The sequence below is a fragment of the Lontra canadensis genome, unplaced genomic scaffold, assembly GCF_010015895.1.
Source record: "Lontra canadensis isolate GAN:19392208 unplaced genomic scaffold, GSC_riverotter_1.0 scaffold91, whole genome shotgun sequence".
NCBI classification, from domain to species: domain Eukaryota; kingdom Metazoa; phylum Chordata; class Mammalia; order Carnivora; family Mustelidae; genus Lontra; species Lontra canadensis.
In genome coordinates this window covers 244,894-265,122 of record NW_022631085.1, presented here as the reverse complement: position 1 = coordinate 265,122, position 20,229 = coordinate 244,894, and the positions used below count along the sequence as shown (strand labels likewise).

General features: G+C 44.5%; 2 protein-coding genes across 3 annotated transcripts in view; one reads left to right on the top strand and one right to left on the bottom strand.

Moving 5' to 3' along the window:
• Nucleotides 1-4,827, bottom strand: part of PDILT (protein disulfide isomerase like, testis expressed) — a 32,458-nt gene extending 27,631 nt beyond the window's left edge. For both annotated transcript variants that reach the window (XM_032836167.1, XM_032836168.1), the window contains exon 1: nucleotides 4,592-4,827. In XM_032836167.1, the coding sequence (XP_032692058.1) occupies nucleotides 4,592-4,793 (202 nt within the window). In that variant the 5' untranslated portion in view covers nucleotides 4,794-4,827. The remainder of the gene's footprint in view (nucleotides 1-4,591) is intronic.
• Nucleotides 1-20,229, top strand: part of ACSM5 (acyl-CoA synthetase medium chain family member 5) — a 118,219-nt gene that overhangs the window by 66,947 nt on the left and 31,043 nt on the right. The window lies entirely within an intron of this gene.

Below are 20,229 nucleotides of genomic sequence, written 5' to 3'. Positions count from 1 at the left end.
TTAAGGCAGGGAGAGAAAGCAAGTTATAGGGAGCAAATAAAAAATTCTCAGTTCTTATTTTGAGCACATGTGGCATTTGAGACACGTGAGGAACACGCAAGAAGAAGTCCCAACGACCACTGGCTCTTGAGCCTGGAGTCCTCAGAGACCTAAGAACGTAGATAGCCGCTAAAGATTTGAGAGTTACTATACAGTATGTCCCTGGGACAATACTGGAAAAATCCTTTTTGTAAGGAGACTGTTTATTCCCAGGAAAAAAGAAAATTTATAATGCTTTCTCCAAGTGATTAGTTTTTCCAAAGGTCACTTTGGAAGGCCTGCCTGTTTTTTGAGAACTCATTTTGATTAAACCGTATATTGGAAGGAATCAGATACTCAAATGAAATACCGGCTAGTGGGAATGCTTCAAGTTTCAAGTATTCAAATTGGTTTTCCTTTAATGTCATTAAAGAATGTAAAATTGATTGGTTCTCTCTGTAGCACTAGATTCAGTGTCAATCCCCAAGTTATGTCAGTTAAAGCTGCAAAGAGCCATGGGCTCCCCATTCTGCCCTGATTAAAACAGTCACGGGGCAGAGGTTTGCATTCTCATGCAAACAGGACAGGTTCCTCTGTCTCATCCACCTGCTGCATCGTTTTTGGAGGGTAAATGTGTGTGTTGACATGTGCGTTGTGTCATGCACAGTGCGTGGCTCTAGTTCCTTCAACATCGAGGGGCCAGGACCAGAGATTAGGACTGCAGCAAAAAAGAGAAGACGGATGTCTTCTTCTTGGATCTCTGACCTGTGCTAACCATTAGCTTACAATTCTGCAGCAGACAGAGGAGACCTGCAGGTTCTCAGTTCTTCCCGGAAGGGAACCATGAAACAGATGTGTGGGTGGTGGTCCATGTCCTGGGGTGGATAAAGGATGTGGGGAATCAGCTCTAGGAGTCAGTCAGCAAACCGGAAAGGCCTGCCCCGCTCACAGGCTTGTGTAAAGAAAATGGTCCAAACCAGATCACCTCTACAGGGTCTTGTTCTATAGGCTTGAAGTAAAATCCAGTGTGCACCCAGGCACAATGAAAGAGACCATTAACAGCCTGGGCTACATAGAGGTCAGAAGCTTGGAACTGCTGGGATGAAATTTTATGCATCAGGCATACTCTGTGTGGGATGGAAACAAAAATGACCCAGTCAGATTTTCCTTTCTGGGAACCATCAAGGTTAAGGGCACAAAAAGAATATTTTTGTTCCATGTTGCTATAAAGTGGCTACACAAGCCAGCTGAGGCGGCTTTGGGACCCAGGACAACCGAGTTTCTGAGAATGTTGCATACCCAAACTCCCCCACTGACATGACACCACTCAGAGAGATTGTACCAATTAAGAAGGGACTAAAGGCCTGAATTTCATATGGGGGATACACACTCAAATGCTACAGGGCTGAGGCCGGGTCTGTAACTGTGGGGTTGGCTTGGTAGGGATGTGGCAAACTGACTGGCATGTTTTCTGATGAAAAGGAAAAATCATTAGTCAGTTCCAGCTACTTGTCACTTTGCAAGAATGTGGGCCTGTGCCTCTAGATCTTCTGTTTCTTCAAGAGCAGATGTAAATTCAACTTTAATTGTGAAATGTCTCAATTTTTAAAACACTGTATGGCCCAAACATAATCCCCGTCCCGGGCGTCTTCAGTCCATGAGCTGCCTATTACATCCTTGATTTCAGGGTTATGGGAAAGAGGAGGAGCCATAAAGACCTGAGAAGTGAGCCAAAGAGATCAAAGGGAACCAGAAGACAGTGGGCTCATGGCCACCAAAGGGCAAAGGTTGTCAGGTTAGGGCTCCAAAGTGGACAAGGAAGGCGAGGACTGACAAGTTCCTATTGGCTTTGGGCACCGGGTGTCCTTGGAACATTAACCTGAGCAAACAGTCCATAAGTCAGCCCCAGGCAGGAAATTGTTGACTCTGCTGCCCAGAAGAGAAAGCTGTTCCTGGTGGTTTAGTGTCAGGAAGAATTTATACCATCTGGCTGCCTATCAGCCGGCCCAGATTCAGGTTGTGTTTGAATCAAAGGCTGTTTCAAGGCTCCGGTAAAGTGCAGTGTGATTAAGGCAGCCATTGACTGCATATGCCTGGTCTACATTTGAGCATATGAGATAATTCTTGGATTTAAGTCATCATTAGCCAATTCTTTATTCCTTGAAGCTGAACCCAGTCCTGCCTGACAGAAAGTTGATGATCTGTCTTGTGCCCCAGTGCCACAGCAGGATGAGGACTCATTTACTGATTATCTCCCATGTGCCAGATCCTATGTAAGCACTCTCAGTCAATCCCTACAATGATTCTACCATTTTTGTTAATTCCCACTCCACAGATGAAGGTGAGACACAGAAATGTACCCAAGGCCACCTATCTGGTCATGGCAGTATTGGGTTTCATGACCAGGTTGGCCTGACTCCCAAACCCATGTACTTTACCCCAAACCTTGATGTCACTTACAGACAAAAGTGTGTGGGTGACTCAAGCTAAAATAGAACAAAACAAAACAAACAAACAAAAAAACTTTAGGATTTTCCAGTGCTTGGCATATCGTCGTTGATAATTACTGATGTCAGCAACGATGGCTTCCAGAGTGCTCATTCCACTACTCTGGCCGAAGACTGCCCATCTCTGGGCATCACTGGGAGGCCAAATAACGAAGATTTCTCTCACTTCAAGCCAAACTTCAAGGTTCAAGATGCATTTGCATTGACCGGGAGACCCATGTGCATTCCAGGATGCAAGGATGCGGGAGCCAGGATCAAGGAGGCTGCTCAGCTGGTTTGCAACCAGAACCATTATTTCAGAGGACACGTCCAAGCTGTCCCTTCTCCATGGGGCACCCAGTGTATACCGTTTGGACACTTCTAATGGCATGAATATTATTGTAGATTCTCCTGCTTTGTGACACTCCTGACTTCAACCACAAAGTCTTTGAGAACAGAAACCAAGACCCCTTTTCTGTGGGGCTCCCAAAAGGCCCACCCAAGGCCTGGCACTGAGCAAAGCTGAGTAAAAGTGGGGTATATCAGAATGCAGTAATAACAGATTCTGCCTAATGAATGCTCACTTGGCACTAATGACATATTTGAGCCCATTCTCATCACCACAACTTGCAAGGGAAAAATCATTAATGCTTTTGTGCAGAGGAGGAATCTAATAATGATGATAAGAGAATGACAGCCAATATATTCTAAAGGTCTTATTATGTACCAGGTACTGTGCTAAGCACCCTAGGAATTATATCCTATTATTAAATTCCCTATTTCACAGCCAAGTAAAGAGAGGCTCAGAGTAATCAAGGTCACCTGCTCAAGGTCATCTGGCTAATAAGTGGCCTGCATCTGAGCCCAGCATCTGAGTCTAGGACTGTGAACCTCTAAAGTTGAACTTCATTCCAGGACATACATGGGTCAGACTGGAGAGAAAAGGAAGCCTGGGAGGGGTCAGGGTTTGAAAAGGGCAAACTGACAGAAGGGAGAAAAGGCTACACCAGAGCAGCAGCCACAAAGAGGGGAAGAAAGGCTGCACGGAAAAGGGCAGAAACCAAAAAGGAGCAGCACCCACCCTGCAGCTCCCTGTCCAGGTCTGGAACCTCAGGTCCTGCCTGGCCTCCAGGAACCTGCGTGCTAGTCAAGCCAGGTACATTCTGGAAGCAGGCTTTGGGGATGGACACAGAGCCAGACACTTCCCAGGAAAGGCTGTGAGGGATTCTAGAATCCAGTGTTCACATCTACTTTCTGCACCCATGCAATCCTTGCAGGTGGGAAGTGGTGTAGCACAGGGTCCGCAGGCCCCACTTGTGAGCTGTGTGACTTTGGGCAAATTGCTTGGACTCTGAGCTTCTGTCTCCTCAGCTATAAAATAGGGAGACAAATGATGCCACCACACTGGCTTGTTGTAAGGATTAACTGTCTTAACATGTAGTGGGGCCCTCAGGACAATGCCAAGCACACAGTAAGTGCTGACCATGTGAAAGCCGGTGTGAAAATCCCTTCTACCCTGCCCCAAGGCACAGGTCTGTGCTCAGTGCCTGAGGAAAAGAAGAGATGTCTGCCAATGTAAACAACAACAGTCCAAAGGATAAAAGTGGACAGGCAGAGTTCAGATAAAGGTGATGGTTGGCAAATATTTGCTCAAGAGCTTGCCCCTAACTGCTACCATTTATTGTTCTCTATTTGCATTCCAGCTACTTGACATATTATCTCATTTAATCTTTACAACAATCCAGTATGGCTGTGATGCTCATGCCCATTTTACAGAGGGGAAAGTTGAGTTTCAGAATATAAAGATACCTAAAAGGAAAGCTTGACTTTTTACCTTCAGTGAGACTGAGGAGCAACATATAAATCAAGACTAAAGTGGCAGTGTATTGTCTTGTAAATTGCTTAACCTCCCTGGACCTTAGTGTTCTCATCTAGAAATTGAGAGTGGGAGTATATACATATTAAGTATGTTAATAATATGTGTTCTTGTGTGTTTAACAATATATAAAACTCTTCTGGCTGCCGGGAGCAAGGAGGCAGATCTCACCCCACCCATCACCCACCACTGAGGAGTGGGGGACACTCACGAAAAAGCACCATGAGGAAGCGGGTCTGGTTCAGCATCTGGGTCAGGCCCGCAGGTGTTAGCACTAGCAGGTTGCCTTCCTCCACGATATGCATGGGCTGGGATATGTTGATGCTGGCTTCCTTGATGTCCTCCTCTGGCAAGCCCCGGACAGTGGAGATGCAAAAGGCCACTAGCAGCAGGGACATCCATAGCAGCTTCATGGCTATCCTTCAGGAGCACAGAGAGGAACAAGAGCCCTTATCAGCATAGGTGGCAGGGCACCATGTCATCACTTCTTCCCCCAGACCTTCCCTGCCTACCCAGTTTATGCATGGAGTACATGGCCTGAGCATGGCCCACTCCCTCCCTAGTAGTGCCTGCAGCTTGGCAAGGCACTGGAAGAGAGACAAGGTGTCAGCTTAAGCTCACTCCCTGTGTAAACTGCATAGGGATAGCTCAGAGCAACAGGGCTCCACTCAGAGCAGTAAGAATCCAAATTGCACACCAGCCACTTGAGCCCACTGGCTCCCCAGACAGCAGGTGAGACTTTTGGAGAGATGAGTCCCACTCCAGAGTCCTAGGGTAAGCCTCTGAGCCTCAGAGATAACTGGTCCAGTTCCCCAACATGGCCTCTACTTCATGCTCCTCCAGCCCCCTACTTGAATGCCCCCTTATGGTGGGAAGCTCACTACTTCACTTCCTATTCATACACCCCCATTTGATATTTGGAAAATGTTTTCTCAACTGTTGATATTTCTTTTAAAAGTCGTAACTATAAATCACACTTGTAAAAATTCCAAGTAATACAATGAAAATATGTTAAGTAGAAAAAATCTCTCATAATCTCAACTCTGAGAAACCTATTAACAGTTTGAAATGAATTCCTACACATGTTGAAAATTCCAAAATAAATGCACATTTGAATGTACGATTTTAAATATAAATGGAGTCAGCTAATGTGCATATTGGTCAGCATTCCGTTTTTCTTTTTTTTTTTTAAAGGTTTTATTTATTTATTTGACAGACAGAGATCACAAGTAGGCAGAGAGGCAGGCAGAGAGAGAGGAGGAAGCAGGCTCCCTGCTGAGCAGAGAGCCTGATGTGGGGCTCGATCCCAGGACCCTGGGATCATGACCTGAGCCGAAGGCAGAGGCTTCAACCCACTGAGCCACCCAGGCGCCCCTGTTTTTCTTAATAATATGAAATATATCCTATATATATGTCTTATAAAAGTATAAAAGTACATTTTAGATCTATGACATGATTTATGTTCCTAATTCTTTACTTTTTATTTTATTTTATTTTATTTACAATTTTTAACTGTTAGAATGGTCTGGATCAGAAGCTTCCTTTCTGACTTTTCTTAATTATGTCTTCCCTAATAATTTAGAGCATAGAATTACCTCCTCAGATCTTTGTAAATACTCCTCAATCATAGAGCTGTTTCTTCACGTAACATAGACTGTATGAGTGTCTTAAATAAGAAGACCTATAGCAGTATATTCTAGGTCACACCTTCATATTAAATTTATGAGGGTCTTCATTTCTTTGTTGACTGCTGTAGCCTAGCACCTGGCATTGTAGTAGGAAAATGAACAAGTGGCATGAATAAATATGTGAATGAATGAATAAACACTTGATAATTGCCTGGGAAATTGTCAAACTATCTGAAGGTTTTTAAAAAATAGATCTAATGTAATTTTTTGGCCTAAAATATAGAGAATTGTGGCCAGCTCTAATGCTAAATTTTTTAAGTACCTATAGCTTAACATTCTTGTCATGTGCCAGACACTGTTCTAGTGCTTTCCACACTGTCGTATCTCTTATGACAACCCTAGGAGGTAAGGATAGTACTATTGTAATCCTCTTTTAATGAGTATAAAATAAGGTAGAGAAAGGTTGAATAATTTGCCCAAGATCACACAGTTAGTTAGGTATAGAGGCCATATCTGTTTATTTATTTACTATTGTTTAAAAAGGGGAGGGTGAGTGCTGTGAAGTGTGTAAGCCTGACAATTCACAGACCGGTACTCCTGGGGCTAATAATATATTATATGTTAATAAAAAACTTAAAAAAAAAAGAAATTCTTTATTTGAATTCAATTTAGTTAACATATACTGTATTATTAATTTCAGGGGTAGAATTTAGTGATTCATCATCTGCATATAACACCCAGTGCTCATTGCATCAAGTGCCCTCCATAATGCCCCTCACCCAGTAACCCCATCCTCCCCATCCACCTCCTCTCCAGCAACCCTCCGTTTATTTCCTCGAGCTCAGTGTCTCCTATGGTTTGCCTCCCTCTCCCGTTTTTTTCCCCCTTCCCTTCCTCTATGTTCATATGTTTTTTTCTTAAGTTCCACATATGAGTGAAATCATATCTTTCTCTGACCTATTTTGCTCAGCATAATGCCCTCCAGTTCTATCTGCATTGTTGCAAATGGCAAAATTTCATTCTTTTTGATGGCTGAGTAGTATTCCAGTTTATATATATATATATATATATAGATATAGATATAGATAGATAGATATAGATATAGATATACACACACACACACACACACATACACACACACAGTGTTCCATTATACATACATACACACACCACATCTTCTTTATCCATTCATCTGTTATGGACATCTGAGCTCTTTCCATATCTTGGCTATTGTGGACATTGCTGCTATAAACATTGGGGTGCAGGTGCCCCTTGAGGCCACTTTTAGGCAGACAGCCTTGAGCAATGGAATATAGACAGAGCCCATAGCGACCCCCTGGCTGAATACAGACAGGCCCATTAAATGACCCACCTCAAAATATCCATAGGCCCTAACTAATCAATGGGCTCCTTACAACCAGACACAGTTACCAAACAAGAGGGAATTCCACGTCGCCATAACTCCTCATATTTCCTCTTTATTTTTATTTATTTTTAAAGATTTTATTTATTTATTTGACAGAGATCACAGGTAGGCAGAGAGAGAGGAGGGGAAGCAGGCTCCCTGCTGAGCAGAGAGCCCAAATGTAGGGCTCGATCCCAGGACCCTGGGATCATGACCTGAGCCAGAGGCAGAGGCTTAACCCACTGAGCCACCCAGGCGCCTCTCATATTTCCTCTTTAAAAACAGCCCCCACCCACTGCTTCCTTGCAGACAGCCTCTTCTCTGCTGTCCTGCCCACTGCTCCCTTGCAGTGGTGTATTCAGTAAATTTCTGTCTGCTTTGTTCTGCCTTAGCTGAGTCCTTTCAACCCCTGTGCCACCAGCTTCCACCCCATCGTCACCCCACATTTGGGGGCAGCCAGTCTAGCTACAGATCCATGCCCTAACCACAGTGATATCCTGCCTCTCTGTGGCCCCTTGGTGGCACAGTAGGTTAAGTATCTGACTCTTGGTTTTAGCTCAGGTCATGATGTCATGGGTCATGAGACTGAGTTCCGCATGGGGCTCTAAGCTCAGCACAGAGTCTGCTTGTCCTTCTCTTTTCCCCTCTCCATCTCCCCTCCCACATGTGCGTGCCCTCTAAAATAAATAAATAAAATCTTTTGTTTTTTAAATGAATGCTGTGAACAATATTTTGAGACGTTAACAGAGGCTCCCCTCCCTGATACCCTTTACCTTCCATCATTGCAGGGCTGAGCTTGCAACAGAGAACAGAGTCAGATTTTTGATTTGTAAAACCAAATCAAACCGGTTTTGTAAAACCGGCTTTTGAAACTCATAGCAGGAATCAGGCACTTAACTTGCAAGCCAGGGCTCGAGTTACAGAAATGGATTGTGGGGTTTTTTTTTTGTTTTTGTTTTGAAAGAAAGAGGTTTTGAGTCCCCCATGGTTTATGCTCTGAATGAAGCGTTTTTTTTAGGAACTGAGGACAAGAGATCAAATGCTGTAACAAAAGATGCTCCATTACTCTTATTTTATTGCTCAGGAAATTCCAATTGTTTTGAGAGCTGTGAGCCAGGAATTATGGATGAAGACCAAATCTAGATGAGAAATGTATTTGGTCATCTGAATGCCCAAATATATATTCCTTACATTAAAACAAAAAAAGAAAAAAAGTCCCAAATTGAATAATTTGAGCCCCTCCCCTTGCCAGTGGCAAACAAGACTCAGTTATAGTTTCAGCTTATCCCAGGAATATAACCTTCCAAAAGTCAACCTGAAATTTCTTGTTTAGCAGTGGTAAGATAAGCTGCATGATGAAAAAAACCCAAAAGACAAACAAAATCTCTGCCTTTCCCTTCTCCCACAAAACAAGATGTTCTTGCCTGAGAAAATCCTTTCTTTTGCTAATAACATCTTCCCACCCCCTCCTGCCTATAACCATCTTCCATTTTGTACAGCCCCTAGGGGCATCTCTCTACTGGCTGGATAGGATGCTACCCAATTCGTGAATTGGTTAATAAAGACAATTAGATTTTTAAATTTACTGGCTTGAATTTTGTTTTCTAACACTTAAAAATCGAAGTATCACAGGGGCCCTACCCTGTTTCTCCTCTGCACTGAAACCCCGGCTTCAACCCTCTGCTGACCATTGCAGACCTAGTAACATGCCAGCCCATAATGCTAGGTACATATCACCATGTATTAAGCTAGTATTTGAGCTTTACACATACCTTCTTGTTAATCATCACAGCATGTCTATGAAGTAGGTGATGTGGGGAGCAAAGGCAAAAGAAAAATTAAATTTCTTTACTACTTATAGTCCATTCATTAACAAGGTGTTGAAACAGTGACATTCCTCTAGGAATTCAGCTGCCTTGGTGTTAATATTTTGCGAAGGACAAAAGGCAATCTTAGCCCAATCCCAGGGTCCTGTCGAGTCTAATTTAATATACAGAAATTCCTTTGGAAGTGTCTTTTATCTCTGCCCCGCAAGATATGTGTTGAAAATCCTCCTCCAGCATATGACTCACCGGTGAACATCTGAAAGGTCTCATGACTAAGGTTTTACTAGATAGTAATAAGTGATCTTTTCCTAACAGTAGCTAGCCTCCTCAAGGTCCTGGAAATCTTGCTTCCAAAATTCGTTTGACACTTAAGCTATCCCTAACCTTCTCCCAGCTTGAAAATATATAATTGGTCATTCCTCATGACCCCAGGGCAGCTGGTTTCTGCCGATGGGTTCTGTCCCCATGCTACAATAAAGCCACCTTTTTGCACCAAAGACGTCATAAGAATTCCTTCTTGGCTCTTGGCTCCAAACCCCATTTCCTGTATCAGTAAGTAAAATTATGATGCCCCCTTCATGAAGGTGGAGATTCTTATAAGACCACCCAGCAGGCAGATGGAAGGAACACATGGACTCAGGTACATCTAAGCCCAAAGTCTGTGGTCTAAACCAGAGTTCAGCAAACTGGCCTATGGCCTGTTCTTGTAAATACGGTATTACTGGATCACAGCCACGCCCATTCTTTTGCTATTGTTTGGCTGCTTTTATTACAACGGCCAAGTTAAATAGTTGCAACAGAGTTGCAACAATATTTTTGGCAGGCCCGCCACGCCAAAAATATTTATTATCTGGCACTTTCCTGAATAAGTTTGCAAACCTTGGGTCTAAGTCACCATGCCACACAGCCCACATGCCCTCACCTTGCACTCACCCCTCAGATCTTGGACTCCTTCAAATTTGTGAGTTTACTATCAGAGCTTAGGGTCTCCATCTGTAGACTGGGTGAATAATGCCTGCCTCTCAGGGTAGTTGCAAGGATATGATCAAGAACTTGTGCTCCACTAGCTCTTCTTGTCCCGGGATACACGTTATCTCACTGGGAGCTTAAAAAAGCTTAAAAAACAGTACTGATGCCAGGCCTCAAGCAGACCAGTTAATTCAGAATCACTCAGGGTGCAGCCCAGTTATCTATATGTTTTAAAAGCTCCCCAAATGGTTTTTTTTAAACTTTCTTTTGGAAAAAATATTGTATGCAAAAATAGAGAAAACGGTTAATGCGCCCCAACATACCTGTCACTCAACTTGGGTTACTGTCACCGCCAGTCTGTCTTAGTTGCATCACTCCCTGTCCCGGGCTATTTGAAAGCCAGTCCATGTGTTACATTAGTTCATCCATAAATAATTCACTATAAATCTCTAAAAGATAGAGTTTGTTTTTTAAAAGATAACCGCCATACCATTGTCTTACTTAACATTACTTACTTAACATTACTTTTTAAGATTTTGCTTATTTATTTGGCAGACAGAGATCATGAGTAGGCAGAGGGGCAGGCAGAGAGAGACGGGGGCGGGGAGGGGAAGCGGCTCCCCGCTGAGCAGAGAGACTGATGTGGGGCTCGATCCCAGGACCCTGGGATCATGACCTGAGCCGAAAGCAGAGGCTTTAACCCACTGAGCCACCCAGGCACCCTGAATGATAGTTTCTTATCAAATATCCAGACAATGTGAAAATTACCCTAGTTATCTCATGATTTAAAGTTTATTTGAATTGGGATCCATATGAGATCCATGTGTTGTCGTTGACAGCCCCAGGTAGTTCTGTCTTGTAGTCTGTAGGTTGGGAACCACACAGTCAAATAAATCAACCCAGGTGAGTCATCCAGCTAGAGTAGACAGTAAGTCATCTAAGGGTCAGCTAGGCCAGTCACGGCTACTGTTGGCTCCCCATCCATTCTCCTCTCACAGGCTTTTGACAAGAGTATTCCCGCATACAGATGGCCAATAGACATATGAAAAGGTGTTCAAAACTGCTCATTGTTAGGGAAATACAAATCAAAACCACAATGAGATATCACCTCTCTCCTGTCAGAATGGTTAGAATCAAAAAGATAAGAAACAACAGATGTTGGTGAGGATGTGGAGCAAAAAGAACCCTGGTGCACTGTTGGTGGGAATGTGCACTGGTGCAGCCACTGTGGAAAACAATATGGAGTTTTCTCAAGGAGTTAAAACTGGAATCACTGTATGATCCAGTAATTCCACTACTGGGTATTTACCCAAAGAAAACAAAAACTGTATTTTGAAAAGATAATGCACCCCTGTGTTTACTGCAGCATTATTTACAATCCAAGATCTGAAATCCACACAAGTGTCCATCCATAGATGAATGGATAACGATGTGGTATACACATACACACACACACACAAACAATGGAATATTAGCCACAAAAAAGAATGAAATCTTGCCATTTGCGACAAAATGGATGGAGCTGGAGGGTATCATGCTAAGTGAAATAAGTCAAAGACAAAGACAAATACCACAGGATTTCACTCATACATGCAATTTAAGAGCCAAAACAAATGAATAAACAAAGAAAAGATAAACAAAAACAGACTCTTAAATACAGAGAATAAACAGATGGTTCCCAGAAGGGAGGTTGGTGGAGGGGATGAGTGAAACAGGTGATGGGGATTTAAGAGTATCCTTATCCTGATGAGCACTGAGTAATGTGTAGAAATGTTAAATCATATTGTACGCCAGAAACTAATACAATACTGTATGTTAATTATACTTAAATAAAAATAATATATAAATAAAAAACTGAAGAATACTTATAAAAAAACAAACAGGGATGCCTGGGTGGCTCAGTTGGTTAAGCATCTGCCTTTGGCTCAGGTCATAATCCCAGGGTCCTGGGATTGAGTCCCATAGTGGGCTCCCTGCTCAACAGGAATCCTGCTTCTCCCTCTGCCTGCTGCTGCCCCCGCCTGTGCTCGCTCGCTCTCTCAATCTCTCTGACAAGTAAATAAAAATCTTTAAACAAAGAAACAAACAAAAAGAGTATTCTCAGTGGTTCCTGATCAGTTCATGGAGATGGGGCAGTGGGAGGCCCCAAGGAGGTAGCAGGTTTCCTGCTAACCTGGGCAGATTTGAGTACAAGCCTAGAAGGCCTCCAGTGATTGAGCCTCACAAGGAGACCAAGCCCCCAGCTGGTGGGGAAATCCCTCCATGGTCAGACTCCTGTGGACCCTGGTTGACAACTCCTATTCATTCACTCATTCGTTCGTTCATTCATTCATATATATAACAAGGTCAAATATATCTTGAGGTCTTAATAAATACATGCTAAGTACCATGCCAGGTACTGGAGATAGAAAAGTAAACAAAATAGACAATACCCCTTGTGTTCATGGAGCTTACACTCTACAAGAGGGGAACATAGCGAATGAGATAAAGAAATAGAATATATTAGTATATGTCAGATGCTGATGAGTGCTAAGGAGAAAAAGTCCATCAGGAAAGATTTGAAAGTGAGAAGGTGAAAGGGGGCAACGTTGACATTTTAAATACGGTGACCATAAGCAGCATCACTCAGAATTTGCTCTTTGACTTGTGAAAAACAAGACGACAGGCCCCAAATGGAGTTGCTTGTGGTGAGTTCCATGTCACCTGAGACTTAACTTAATTACAGTATTTGGCTCTCCAGAAATAGAATATTAAACCACTCAGTCAGGAGTCACCTGATCGGCACTAGCTAGATCATCTGCCACCCCGTAAAGGAAAGCGACCTTGTAATTACTGTAAGGGCCTACTTAGCCAGAGCGAGCCATTTTGTTGTTTATGCAGTAAACTTAGATTGAACCTGCCCTTTCCCCCAAGAGGAAAGCGCTTAGAAACAGAACTGGTGAAATACGGCCAAATAGCCCCCGATAACGGAGTCCAGATACAAGGACGTGTCCGGCCAGGTGGAAATGTCCAATTAAGGGAAAGCGCACGTATTACCTCCCTACCCGCCAAGGACGTGTTCGGCCAGGTGGAGACATCCAATTAGGGAAGCACCTCCCTAACCACCCAAAAATGTGGGCCCTGCCTTTTGGGCGCCAATTCTGACCAGAGTGATAGGCTAGTTCGAATAACTACTATAGGGTGAATTGTAATTCAGTTGGCCACCTGTGTGTGGCCAGGCTCAACCACATGGCCTTCACTCTATAAAAGTTAGTCTGTGAGGCTGGGAGGGGTCGCCTCTTTGCAAGAGACGGTCCTGGCCGGTCAGTTTGATTCTCGATGCTTGGCGCGAAATAAAGCCCTGCTTAACTTTCGCTTTGTATCAGTCTCGTCCTTTTGTCTACGGACCCTTTCAGTTACCAAGGAGACTTTGTGTCTGGTGTAACTTCCTTGTTCCTGCTCCCTTCAGCCTATAGAAGTCTTTAGTTTTGTACAGCTCCTCGGAGCTCCTTTCTGTCTGCTAGATGGGATGCTGCCTGATTCATAAGTCATTGAACAAAGCCAATCAGGTCTTTAAAATTTATTTTGTTCAACACACTGAAGGGAGCAAAGAAGTGAACTATATGTATTTCTAGGAAAAGGGTGGGAGGGGGCAGGTTCTTTCTCTTTCTCTAGCTCCCCCGCCCCCCCCCCCCCCCCCCGCATTGCACACAAGGCCCCTTGCTCTCTCTCCCGAGACCATCTCTGGCCACAGATCAGCTCATCACAGGGATCCCCCTCAAACTCTGGACCCCATTCTGGTTCCAACCTCTGTCACTGTGCCCTCAGCCCCACCTGGACCCCTTCCCCTACCCAGGAACCCAGCCTCTCCCTGCACCCACCCCTCTGGCCTGTTAATACTGGTGGCTCCTCTGTGTCCCTCTGGGAAGCTCTCAGCCCCAGCCACACACATTCCAAGCCTAGTTCTGGCATCTCTAACCAACCCCCCACATGCAGAGGAGTGCCCTGATAGGAAACATTTATGATTAAGAATAAGTAATAACAGTAGCTAATATGGAGAGGCTTTGCTACCAGCTGCCAGTGCTCTGAGCACTGAATGTCCCTTGTCTCCACCACCAACAACCCCCTGTCCCAGCCACCATTGTCTCTGGTCTGATTAGAGCAGTGGCCTCTTCTCTGCTTATGCTTTTTGCCTTCCCCCAATCCATTCCTCACACAGAATTTAGAGATTTCCTTCTAAAACATTGCTGAGATCACACCGCTCTCTGATGGAAGCATCCAGGGGCCTGCCCTCACATGCAGTCTGCTGGCGTGCCTGCACCCCGTCATCCTCACCCTCTGACCTCAGCGCTCTTCTTTCCCTCCCACTCACAGCGTGTCAGCCATGCTGGTTCCTTCCCTTTCTTAGTCACACTCTGCCTGGGACCTTTGCTTCTGCCTGGAACACCCTTCCCCTGATCTACAGCCCTTTTTGGTCATTCAGGTCCCAGCACAAATACCAGTCCCTCCAAGAAAGGGTCCTCCCATGTGGCTCTGTCTCCCTACTGCCACCACATTAGGATCTCTTGGGGAAACTAAAAAAAATACTGATGCTCAAACCCAAACATACTAGGTTCTAATTTCATTGATATCTATGGTTTCATTCTTTCTTTTTTAAAGCCTCTTAGGTACTACTAACATGTAGCCATCTACGCAGTAAACCACACTGAATTTGTAACCTCCTTGGCAGAAGCAAGGCAGCCCAGGAAGGCCCTGTGGTCAGAATTGCCATGTTCACTCAAGCCCATACCTGTAGGAAGCCTGGTTACACTCGGGCCTGTGGGGGACTTGAGGAGGGAAGTCAGGTCGTGGCCTGAAGAGCAGGTTCCTAGCTTCCCTTTGCAACACAGAAGGACCCGCAGGCTGCTGAGTGCTCTGAAGAAATCCAGAGGCAGAAATGAAGTCCCTCCTTACAGGGCACACAGGGACTGCAGCAGACTGAACCACAGAGTTCCAAGTTCTGAGATTCTCCAGGGTGGCTCTGGAGAAGAATGGCCATTGTTGGGTAAGAAGTCCCTGACCTGCCTGTGCCAAAGGTACAGTGGTGGGGCTGGAGGTCACAGGAGCGCCAGAAACAAATCACAGCCTGGGATGCCGAGAGGGGCATGGTAGGGTGGGCTCTGAACTCGGTGCCTGAACATTAGAATTTGAGTCCCAGCTCTGTCCCTAATTAGCTGTATGGCCTTGGCCATGTCACTCACCCTTCCTGAGTCGCTTTTTCACATGTAAAATGGTACAGCTCACAGGGCTGTTGAAAGGATTAGCCCAGCTGACATGAGCCAAGTGAGCCACAGGGTACCCAGAGAGCAGAAAGCTGGCCCTTGTCCCACCTCCTACTCTCTGTCCCACTCCCTGTTGCAACCACAATGTTCTTCTTGTCATTCCTCCAGTATGACTGTCACATTTTCATCTTAGGGATAATTGTGGTTTCTTCTGCTGCCAGCTCTAAACCCGGATGTATTCAGGTTCACTCTCTTAATCTCCTGCAAATATCATTTTGCTCAAATACCACTTTTTCAGCCTGGGTCTTTCTTATTCCTTTGTTTAAAACCATTAACTTGTCCAGCTCACTCTTGGGTACTTTCTGTCTCTTTCTAGGCTTTATTTTTCTTCACAGGATTAATCACCTTCTAAGTTCCATATAATTTACTTTGCCTAGCAGGTAACAGGTGCTCCAAAATGTTTGTTGAATGACAAAAGAAAAGGCAGTTATCGTTATTATTAGCATCGTCATTTTTGTCAATTTGTAGCCCCCAGTTCTGTGCTGCCTGATTCTTACCAAATACTGATGGACAACAGTGATATTGAGATCAGGCTGCCTGAAGAGCAGGTCATCTGTCCATCCACCTCCCTGAGAGTAGAGGTTGTATCTTTAGTTCTGGCTGCAGATTTGCAGATGAGAACGTTTGCCTGGGACCCAGCAGGAGTCTGGGCATTGAGGGGAAATGGAATTTGAAGGCCAAAGAGATGATTTTCTGTGGCCACACTTGGTGGGGAGGGAGAGGAGCTGCCTCCATAGAAATGGGCCACCCTGACCTGGCCAGGAAATGAGCCAGAGCTACAAGGGGAACAAAACACAGTGCAGGACAAACACCCAGTGTGATGCTAACTAGAGGCAGCTAATGCATAAGCATCCTCTCTTCCATTGGAGGGACTTTGAGCCACTTCCAGGGATAGCTAAGGAAGGTGCTCTGAACAGTAAGTGAGCCTGAAGCTCCCACAGATCCTGGAGACTAAGTGCTTACATTACCTTGGATGTGATTCTGGGAAAAAGCAAAAAATAAATTTTGTGTCTAGAATGCTGAAGGTCAATTTTTACCTGCTACACATAGCAATGTCTGGCAGATAAAAAATGTTCACTAACTGTTAGTTCTCCTTTACTCTTCACTGGCTCAATAAATATTTACTGAATTCTCACAACGTGGCAGGGCACTGTTGTGAGGATACAGCTATGCCGAAAATCTAAAATCTCTGTCGTTGTGGAGTTTATATTCTAGTGTATGTGTGTGACAGGGGACAGATGACACAGTGAGTAAATAGAAAATATTGAACAACAAGTATGAGAGGTGATGGTTGTATTAATTAAGCTTAACTGTGTAATGTAAATGTTGTATACCTTAAATATGTGGAATTTTATCTGTCAGCCATACCACAGTAAAACTGGAAAAAAATAAAAAAAATTTTTTTTAAATACATTGAATGTTAGAAAGTCATAAATGCCAAGGAGGAAAATCAAGGAGAGAAGGGAGAGTGGGAAGTGTCAAATAGGAGAAGGTTCTAGTTGGGGGTTGGGCTGTGGCTCAAGGCACACCAAGCAGGGCCTGTGTGTGAATGGTGAGGCGGTGAACCGTGTGGAAGGAATATCCTGGCAGCAAAGGCTCGAAGCAGCACTGGCTGGAGCCAGCTCACGGGGGCATACCAGGGACCATTAATAATTCTTGTTAAATCTTTGGTTGCTTGAAATTGGCTGTGCCGCCATGGCAATATTTAACCGCAGATATTGGCAAACACGGCAAGATAGGATCTTTTTTGCTGTTGTTCCCAGAGATTCAGGTTACCAGCAGCAGGGAGAGCAAAAGTTGGGCAGACCAGTGCAATGTGGTGGGAGCAGAGCTTAGCAAGTGGGTAGGAGTGGAGAGCCAGGAAATCACGTGGGGCCTTGCAGACTGCTCTTGGAACACTGGCTTGGACTGTGAACCAGATGGGGAGCCTTAGGAGGCTTACAAACAAAACAAAAAGCTTTATTTAGGTTTAATTTTACATACCATAACTCATTCAAGTATGCCATTATTACTACAATTATCAGTAGTGGTAGTAGTAGTAATGATACACTTACAGATTTATGCAGCCATGATGATCACTGTCCAAATTTAAAACATTTCTGTCACCTCGAAGAGACCCCTTGTGTCTATTTGCAGTCATTCCTGTTCACATACCCAGCTTCAGGCAACTACGAATCTACTTTCTGTCCCTATGCATTGGAGGGTTTGGAGGAGAAAAGGAACACAGTTAGCTTATATTATTGCTACTATTATATCCTTTCTGGTAGAACGTAAGGAAGTTCCTGTTCTCTTTTCCGCTGAGGTGGTGGTGACCTGAATTTTCAGGGAAGATATCCACCAGAGCCACTGGAAGCTGTGAGAATAGCTTAGCAGGGCCACTCTCATTGGCTCCAAGCGTGCTGGCCAGTTGAAGCCGCCGTGTCCTCTGCTGGCTTTGGGCTCTGCTCTCTCTTGGCTGCATTTGGGGCCAAAGTTCCCAGTGGGAGACCAAGTCAGCAAATTGCCTTCTCCGGTGTCCTGGAGGAACCTGAATGTTTAAGGCCCGCATTCAGCTGAAACAGCGTTGAAGGCCTTTTGCATTTCTTGGGTTCAAAAGCAAGATAATGTAGAGAGAAATCTTTTTGAGGACAGGTGTCAGCTGCCTCTGAGGCCTTTGCTGCTTAAAGCAAGAAGGGGCATGCCTGAAATGGCCTTGGATTAGCAGGGAGGCCGATTCTAATGATCAGCTGTCAGGGGGCAGAGGAATCCATGGGAGGGAGGCATAGGAAAAGGCTTGGGGGAGAGTTGAAGGGAGGGGAGGATGGAAAAGGGTCAGGGACGGGGAGTCTGAGGACTCAGGGCTCACAGCCAAACAGAAGGCCGGACCTGGGCATTTCTGGGAGGTGAGACCTGTGGTCACTTGTCCTCTTGAAACCTGCCTTTCTGGTTCCATACGTGTTTTGGGATTATTTGTTCCAGCACTTTGAAAAATGCTGATGGTATTTTGGTCAGGATGGTGTTGAAAGTATAGGAGGGGGAAACAAACTGTGAGAGACTGTGGACTCCGAGAAACAGAGGGTTTTAGAGGGGAGAGGGGTGAGGAGAAGGGTTAGCCGGGTGATGGATATTAAGGAAGGCACATATTGCATGGAGCACTGGGTGTTATATGTAAACACTGAATTTTGGAACACTACATCAAAAATTAATGACATACTGTATGGTGACTAACATCACATAACAAAAAAAAATCATTAAAATAAAACCCCTATGTTTGTATTTGCATAGGAAAAAACCCTGACTTTCTTTATCTGTAAAACAGAGAAAATAGCATTTATATCATAGAGTTGTTGTGAAGATTTAAGGAAATAACATCTATAAAGTACCTTCCAAATGCCTGGCACACAGTGAGCCTTCTGTAGATGGCAGTTATTGTTTTTCTTGTTAGTGCCACACGTTATCATTGTTGGTGTTGGGGTCCGTTATCAACGGAATGAGAATGAGACAAAGTGAAAGTTATATGCAAAGCCTTATTCTATGCCAAGCATTAGAAGTCAGACTGACCGGCCAGGGCCGCCTCCGAAGAGAGCGACCCCCTCCCGATCTCACAGGTTGGTTTTATAGGACATAACCGCAGACCCAAGGTACGTGGCTTCTATTGTTAAGGCATTTACTCCCGGAATCGATGCCCGGAACCATACCAGACACTACAGGGGCGTTTATTCCCGGAATGAAGTCCGTGGATGTAAACAACAATATGACTACCTAGGCAATATGGAGTTGCTCTGGCTAAGCAGGCCCTAATAGTTAAACAGGTTTTAACATTAAATTGGCCCTAACATTGGTTACGTCTTACTCTGTTTGGGCAGTTGTCGTTTAAATAACATTTATTTCTCATAGTTCTAGGGACCAGGAAGTCCAAGATCGAATTGCAGCAGGCAGATTCGTGTCTGCTGAGAGCCCGCTTCTGGTTCATAGACTCCTGTCTTTTTGCTTTGTCCTCCCCATTCAGAAGGAGCCAGTGCGCTCTCTGAGGTCTCAGAACCTAATCACCTCCCAGAGGCCTCCACCTCCTGTTACGATCACACTGGGGGGCTAGGATTTAATAAAAGAATGTGGGAGAAGCTCAAACTTTTAATCTCTGGCAGTTACAGGACCGTATTCTGTTATTATTACGACTGAGAGGAATTTGGTGGAAAGAACCTGCATCTGCTTCTCAGTGCTCTTTAAACAAAGTGCACACAACTCTCTTGGGCTCCTGTTGAAGTGCAGAGTCTAACTCCACCTGTCTGGGGTGGGGTCTGAGGTTCTGCAGGTGTCCCAGGCTCCCAGATGATGCTGATGCTGCTGTTCTGTAGATCAGACTTTGAATAGCAAGACACTGAGACTGCCCTGTCCCATATGGTAGCCAGTAGCCACCTGCGGCTGCTGAGCCCTTGGAATGTGGCTAGTCCAAACTGAGGTGTGCTTGTAAGTGTAAAATAAATGTTGGATTACGAGGACTTAGTACAAAAAAAAATATTAAAATATCTCTTTAGAAATTACTAAAGAGATATTTTACACTGGTTACATGTTGAAATTATAGGATATAGCCGGTGTTGAGCAAGAAAAGAGGCAAAGCTAAAATAAAAAGAAAATGCTTATTTGGAGGTCTCAGAATTGCAATTCAGAGAACACAGATTTGGGCAGCAACCCAAATGTGCCACCACCCCCTACCCCCCATCCCCCCATACTCCAGGGAACAA